At 55.6% G+C, this 7,562-nt stretch overlaps 1 protein-coding gene across 1 annotated transcript; it reads right to left on the bottom strand.

Annotated features, from left to right (window-relative positions):
- Positions 1–445: 445 nt before the first annotated feature.
- Positions 446–6,487, bottom strand: Wnt10b (Wnt family member 10B). Its single transcript, XM_028788346.1, has 5 exons — positions 6,204–6,487; positions 5,248–5,361; positions 4,875–5,137; positions 2,425–2,798; positions 446–1,624 (listed from the first exon to the last, which is right to left on the bottom strand). The coding sequence occupies exons 2-5, from the start codon at positions 5,319–5,321 to the stop codon at positions 1,166–1,168; spliced, it is 1,170 nt and encodes a 389-aa protein (XP_028644179.1). The 5' UTR covers positions 5,322–5,361; positions 6,204–6,487; the 3' UTR covers positions 446–1,165.
- Between the last annotated feature and the right edge of the window lie 1,075 nt (positions 6,488–7,562).

Here is a 7,562-nt window from a genome sequence, read left to right as displayed (position 1 = left end):
TGCTTTTGTTCATCCCCTGCCCATAATTATTTTGGGTCTATAACAGCAGAATTGAGTAACTATGGCAGAGGTGAATCGTTGACATAAAGACCACGATATAAATAGCCTAGTATATTTACCACCTAGCCCTTTACAGGGGAAACAAAAATCGCCAGCTTTGGTTTTGAGAAATGAAGGTGACCCTGGAGCCGAGGGCTCAGGGTGAACAAGGTCTGTGTACATTTGGATCTAAAAGTCCTTCGAACCCCAAAGTCCACCTTGGTTTTACAGACTAAAAACCTAAACTCAGTCATTGAGCATCATCACCAATCCTTTGTGGAAGTCAGCAGGATATACGTAAAAAGTCACTGAGTACAGAGTGCAGACTTCACCTAGAGAGAGAGAGGAAAAAACGCAGGCTGCTACCCCGAGTGTGGCTAGACATACCACCGTCTGCATCCGCCAGTCCAGTAGTCCAGTAACTTAATTTATTTTAGTTTTAAACAGGAACCAAGAACATGTCTCAGTACAATAAATTATCCATCCCCACCCTTCCTGCTGAAGAAGGAAAAGAGTGTCCAAGAATTATGGCTAAAACCTTTCTCTTGGAGGGACCCTTTCAACGACTGAATGGAAGGAGAAGCCTCCCAAAGTGCCTAACAAGACAGCTGTCTGAGGGTTCCCTGTGGTACTCTGTCCTTTTCCAACTGAAAAACCTCTCATTATTGTCCCCTGAGGCCCCATAAGAGGAGGTTCTGGGCTGTAGTGGAGGAGTTTGAGAACCACAAATAGGAAGAGGTGGTCTCTTTCTATATATACGGGAGTTAATGACTCCACACAGTGCCTGGTGTTATCCTTCGAGGAAGAGGAGTGGCTAAACCAGAGACTCCCTATTCAAAGGAGTAGGAATCTGGGCCCGAGAGACCCTACAGGTAGAGAAGATGCTGAACAATACAGTGCATTTCATCTTAGTCTATTCGGGTGTTTAAGAACAGAATGTGGTGGCCACTTCACCCACAAAAGGCTGCTCAAGCCAGATTTCGCCTGACCGTGCACCCCCAGAGCTGTTCTCAGGTAGATGCTTTGAGCTTCCAGGAGCCACGGTGAACCCTAGACAGAAATCCGAGCTAAAAGAGAGCAGCCGCCACACAGTGCTCCTCCTCCTCGTCCCTCGGCGAGTTCACCTTCACTTACACACATTGACCCACTCCGTGACTTTACACTCGTCACACAGCACGTAACAGCACCAGTGGAAACGACAGTGGCAGCGCTCCACTCGTGTCTGCCGGAGCACGTTGTGCCCACGGCCACAGCACAGACTGCCACAGCCATCCAATAAGCGGCTGGTCTTGTTGCAAGCCCGGCCTCTCGTGCCTGGGGAGCCCAAAGTGGGGTCTCGCTCACAGAAGTCAGGAGACTTCTCAAAGTAAACCAGCTCTCCCGAGAGACGACGCGGGCGTAGGCGGGGCTGGAAAGCTCCAGAATTGCGGTTATGGGTATCGATGAAAATGGCTCTGCCCAACCGCTCCCTCAGTGCTGCCCCGATGGCCCGGAACTCTGGGGCTGCCCTCCAACAGGTCTTGAACTGGCAGCTGCCTGACGTGCCATGGCATTTGCACTTCCGCTTCAGGTTTTCGGTGACCACCTACAACATCAGAGTGACAAAGAGGGAAGGGATGAGGGGGTGCAAATGATCAGAGCAAGGAAGGGAACGGAAAGGAAGGATTTACCCATCTTTGATCACGAGCTCACAAGGAGACAACAGCGCTCTTTCCAGAATAAACACGGATAAAATGGTGACTGTAGGCCAGAATAACCCTAACGTCTGTGGAGGAAGGCAGCTGTTGCAACAGTGTCTATGCAGTGAGCTAAGTTCTAGGTTCGTATAGAGTAGAGCATATGTGTGGTTGGAGATCCTCTCCCAGAGGATCTGGGTCCAATACCCAGGATCCACATGGGGACGCAACTATAACCCCAGTTCCAGGTAATCCAAAGCCCTCTCTTGGCTCCTGAGGGCACCAGATACACAAATGGTGCACAGACCTATACATGAAAGCAGAGCACTGACACACCTTAAATTTAAAAAAAACCAAGATACTATATGCTAGTTCAGCTTTAACATATGCTAGCTCAGCTTTAGCATATGGTAAATGCCATCAGGCAGCGTCCTATAGATTCTAAACATATTTTTGGGTGACTGCTAGCGACAAGCTTGCTAGTAACAAGATCACTCATCATACTTCATCTTATTACTCTGTGGGGCCCCTCAGAAGGGAGGGATGGAGGGAGGGACAGAGAGAGGCAGAGAAAAGGCAGCCTGGGTGGCCACACCTACAGTCACAGCACTCAGACTGGAAGGCTTCCAAATCTGAGGCTAGCCTGTACTATACAGCAAGACCGGCTCAGAACAGTGAGGGAGACCCAGGCTGAGGTAAGCACACACACCTGGCGTCCCACCCTGTTGTTGTGGATCCGCATCCTCGCCTGGATGTCCCGGGGAGCTTCCCTGGAATCCAAGAAATCCCGAGAGAACTTCTCTCCAAAGTCCATGTCGTGGTTACAGCCACCCCATTCCCACGTGTCCTGGGGGCCAGGGCTGGGGACCGAGCCAGGAACAGGGCTGGGCTGGGAGTGAGGGAAAGTCTTGCCCCGAGACAGTGCCTGAAGCTGCAGCAGCTTGGCCCGAAGCCGGTCCTGCTCACCGCTACCCTTCCAGCCGCAGCCGCAGCCCACCAGCTTGCCCAGGCTGCAGGCTGTAGCAACAGCATGCATGACCCCAGCAGCCAACATGGAGAAGGAGAACGCACTCTCTCGGAAACCTGGGGAGGAAATGGATGGACTTGAGGTTGACAGGCAGCTGAGGGGAGAAGGCAGGTGGGGGGGGGGTGTGGGGAAAGAGACACCAGCTACCCTCCAATAGCATTTTCTTTTTGAGATAGGGTCTGCTATGTAGCCCAAGCTGGCCTTGAACTCTTGACAATCCTCCTGCCTCAGTTTCCCAAATGCTATTATAGGTGTGAGCCACCACCAGCCTCAGTAACCAATGCCAGAAATTTCTGACTGAACCCTGGCTCTGTTATTTATCAGCTGAGTGATTTGGGACAGCCTCCTGAGACAAGAACTAACACCAGGCCTCGGATCCCTCAGCTTGGAAGAGACCCATGGGATCAAGATACCACTAAAGCCAAACTTCTGTAAATCTGTCATTTTGGGGTGTGAAAGTAAGAGAGAGCCTAGGACAGTGGTTCTCAACCTTCCTAACTCTGTGACCCTCTAACATAAGCTCCCTCATGTTGTGATGACCCAACCATAAAATTATCTTATTGCTGCTTCATATCTGTAATTTTGCTATGAATCATAATGTAAATATTTAATATGCAGGCTATCTGACATTTGACCCCTCAGGATCAACCCTCAGGGGTCGATTATCCTCTCAGCCCTCCAGAGAGGTTGAGAACCTAAAGAGGCCTCTGGATATGAGCTAATTCAGAAAGAGTCCTGAAGACTTCTGAGAAGTTCTACATCTAAAAGGCCTTAGAAATTCCCCAACTCTGCAAGGAGCTTGGGGGACACCTTTGGCCTTGGGGTTCTTCTTCCCCCACCTTATTAAGTGAGTCTTCAAACCCAGCTACCACCTACCACTGCAGTAACAACACTAACGCCTGAGCTGCCCACCCCCTTCCCAGGTTCTAGTTTTATATTTGCCCTTTATGTTTATTCTAACCTGCTATTACCTTATAAAATACTGGGCGGAGGAGAAAGCCAAGAGTGATTTCCCCCAAGGCCCTTTTAAAAGGTTGGCCTCTCTGTTATGTTTTGGGGAGGGTCACTGAGGAGGAGGAGGAGGCTTGGGATGACAAATCTTTCCCAGGCTTAGAGAGACATCCTCACCATCTGGGTGTCAAAACCTTCCACTATATCAGGCCCTGCAGAGAAGAGGGGGGGTGTCCCTCACTTCATTTTAAGCAAGGGCACTTGCAAGGGAAAGTTCTGAGAAGATGAAAGATAGTTGGTTTGGAGGCCAGGCCCCTCTTACCAGGGAATCTAGGGCTCCAGGGCCAGCCCCAAGATCCCCCAACCATCCAAGGGTGAAGCTGTTTGCACACGTCTTGGGAATTCCCCTGCAGATGGCAGCTGCCTATTAACCCCATAGTCACCAAAGCACTACCCTACCCCTGGACTGCCCCCCTACCTGCCCCCCCCCCCCGATCATTACTCCTCTGAAAGTAAACTTCAGTTGAGTATAGGAGAGGCAATGGAGCCTCCCAGACCATTCCTTCTAGACCAGGCCAGCAGTGACCTGTTTTGTGGCCCTGCAGCCATCCCTCACCTGTTCAGGTGAGGGACACCTGGGGCCCTCACAGCACAGAGGAGGGGGCTACTCCCCAGCTTCAAAGCCATCAGGGTCTTTGTTCCCAGCTTTGGCTCCTGGGAACCCCAGCAATTAGGGGAGCAGGTTTAACCCTTAAACGGTTGGGGGCGTCACCCCACCCCCGCTGAGACTCTGGGGACACCAGCCTGGACTTGTCTGGGTGGAGAGGGAGGGGAGAGAAAAATAGAGGTTTGAGGGGGGGTGTTTGAAGCTTCTTGGGTTGGGGGGCATCTCTTGTTCACAGGTGCATCCCAGATCCGAGCTGGGTGGAGGCAGAGAACGGAGGCCCTGGGGTAGGGGAGCAGGGACCCAGCTGCCTCGCCAGCGCCAGCGACGCAGGTGGAAGGCAGGCAGGCAGGCAGAGGCCCAGCCGGGTGACCAGACCCAGCTGAGCGCGGCTCCCGGGGAAATTCCCGGAGAGGCCCCTCCCGGAGCCGTGAGCCGGTCCCTTCCCGCCTCCGCGCGCCTCGGCCTGCCCCCCGCGCCTGGGCAGCAGCACAGCCAGCCGCCCCGTCAGGCTCACCGCGCTTGAGGATGGCACTGTGGTGCGGCAGCCGGCCGCCGCCCTCCAGCGCCGAGCAGTTCCAGCGCTGGTCGCGCAGCTGGTGCTGACACTCGTGGACGGCGATGTGCAGCCCCTGGAGCGCCGACGCTGTCACGTCGGGGCTGCGCAGGCACAGCCCCAGCTGTCGCTTACTCAGGCCGGACAGGGTCAGGCACACGGTGTTGGCCGTCAGCGGCGGCTCACCGGGAAGTTTTAGGCCCAGAATCTCATTGCTTAGAGCCCTGAGGACAAGCGACAAGGGTCTGGGGTCTAGTCGCACGCCCCCTCCAAACCCCCCTAACCCAGATCGCTGTTTCCTCCCACCCACCCCTGTAACTGGAAAAACGCTCACCGACTGAACAAAGCCAAGAACAGGAGACCCGCGAGGCCTAAGGGCGGAGGCCGAGACCGGGGCTCCTCCAGCATGTCGAAGCCCGGAGGCTCCGGTGGGCGAGTCAGTCAGATCCTGCGGGGACAGGGACATTTGATGGAGACTAGATCGGCTCCCTGGAACCGAAGGATTCTCTGCTTCAGTTCCTTACGCCACCAATGAGGCCCCACTGGCTTTTCTCACCCCTCCCCAAACTGGACCACACCAGTCACCCCTTGACTTCCAGTGTGTGCGTTCTGGAACCCGTCAAAGAGGAAGGGTTTGAGCAACTCGAGGTCCCCTGGGGCACCCCTGGAGTCCGACCCAGTGAGACACGACGCAGGGTCCTGAGACACTCACATGCCCACTTGAGAGCGTTTCTTCAGACCCTTGATCCCTCCTCACCAACCGCTCCCTCTGAGGGCCCCACGACTGATCCGCCCGCCCTTACAGGGTTAGAGGGAGGGATTAGAAGGGGGTTCCCCACCACCTGGAGGGGTGTCGCCTCCTCGTGCTGGCAATAGCTGGCAAGCTAGGTTAGAAGGGGCCAGGCTCCCAAACCACTCTCCGACCTCCAACCTCCGCGCCCACCAAGGGGAAAGCGGGCTGCAAAGGCTCGGGGGAAACCAGGTGCCCTGCGCCAACGCCACAAATTTCCCATCTACCCCCGCCCCTTTCCTAGCTACATGCTCCCACTGCAGTGCGACACCGTCTAGTCCCCAAGGGTCCGACCCCAATTCCCACCCCACCCCCCACTGCCCTCTGAATCCAGAAGGATTCTTCTTTATTTTGTAGGTATCTCTAGATCTGACTTTCTCGGCGTGTCTGTGCTCTTAAGGGGGGGACGCTTGTCTGTCTGTCTGTCTGTCTGTCCGTCCGTCCGTCTGCCCGCGTGCCTGTCTAGTCTCTGCCTTTCCTGTTCCCTCCCGCCCCATTACCTCCAGCGGTTCAGGTGCAGGATCCACAACGCTGGCGGTTGAGTCACTCGGGCTCGGCTCGTGGGGCTTAAACCCTGGGGAAACTGCTCAGCTCCCTCGGCGGAACAGCATTCTTCCAGCGCCGGGCCACTCCTCTTTGCCGCTTCCCCAGCGTCGCCGCGGCCGCCGGGAGGAAGGGAGGGTAGAAGAGAGGGAATGATCGAGATAGCTAGCGAGCGAACCCGCGACAAAGCACCGGGGGCTTTGGCTCTGCTCGACCTAACTCACGGGTGGTTCTGCTGGAGCTGACGGAGTTGCGGCCCCTCCCAGAGCCCGGGGCATCCCCACCCCACCCGCACCCCACCCCCTGACTTGACCAGGAGAACGCAACTGCTCCCCCCCAAAGCGTGTACACACACACACACACACACACACACACACACACACACGCATGCACATACACCCGGGATCACGATTAGCCCCACTCCAGGGGCAAGTGGTCAGAGCTCCACTCACCTGCTCTGGGGTGTCCCGAGGCTGTAGGCAGAGTGCAGTGACCCTGACTAAGGGACCAGGACCTGGTTCCAATGACAGTATCTTTCATCATTTTCCTTTGCCTCCGTTTGTCCACTGAGAGTGGGTGGCCAAAGTACTCCTTTGACGCTCTAAGGACGGAGCTGGCCGACCTTCGGGTTTCTGACAGTCTCTTAGAGCCCACGATCCTGTGCGCACCAGGGCACTCTGAGCCACTGTGAGGAGCCACTGTGTGGCTTGGCTCCCGCCCACCTCGGAGCCTTACGCCTGCCCCTTGGGAGGGCTCAAGTTTGGCCTCAGAATTTGGCCTTGGTCAAAAGCTCGGGTAGCCCCTAAGACCTCTTGTCAGCCCCTATGCTTCCCGTTTCTCTGGTAGGCATCCTTTCCAGGGGTCTCCTATCCGGAATTCCTGGATGAATGCTTGAGATAACCCAAATGCAGGCTCCACGCTCGCACGTTTGCTGCACAAGAGCTGAGGAAGGCCTTAGGATCCCGAAGTGAGCTCAGCTTCAGGGCAGCGGAGGGGAAAAAGAAGAACCTGGCCTGGGTGAGCCTAGGCAAAGGCAGGCCAGAGCTCTGGCGGCAGTGAAGGGGTTAGGCGCCACCGCGCTCCCGCCTGACTCACCCTCCTAACTCTAACCACTGCGGACTATTTTTGCCAGAGAGGGGCCTCAAGGCTTCCCAACCACCCCCAGCCCCTGCCAGACCGCAGCCCGGAGCACAGCATGGCTGGCCCTGCGCACCCAAGGCACATCGACACAGTACCGACCCCCCAGGAAACAGAAGCACAGGGCTGGTACCCACAGCCACAACCACCTCTTCATTGGTGGTGGCTAGCAGCAATGC

Source organism: Grammomys surdaster, unplaced genomic scaffold, assembly GCF_004785775.1.
Source record: "Grammomys surdaster isolate TR1022 unplaced genomic scaffold, NIH_TR_1.0 125742, whole genome shotgun sequence".
Classification (NCBI taxonomy): domain Eukaryota; kingdom Metazoa; phylum Chordata; class Mammalia; order Rodentia; family Muridae; genus Grammomys; species Grammomys surdaster.
This window is presented reverse-complemented; position numbering and strand designations above follow the sequence as displayed.

Bases quoted from the DNA above. Each gene is read 5' to 3' on its own strand.
- Wnt10b (XM_028788346.1), bottom strand. From the start codon at position 5,321: ATGCTGGAGGAGCCCCGGTCTCGGCCTCCGCCCTTAGGCCTCGCGGGT. The intron at 2,799-4,874 runs GTGAGCCTGACG...TTTCCTCCCCAG, and splicing joins CAGTGCCATCCTCAAGCGCG to GTTTCCGAGAGAGTGCGTTC. The intron at 1,625-2,424 runs GTGTGTGTGCTT...CTGATGTTGTAG, and splicing joins ACAACAGGGTGGGACGCCAG to GTGGTCACCGAAAACCTGAA.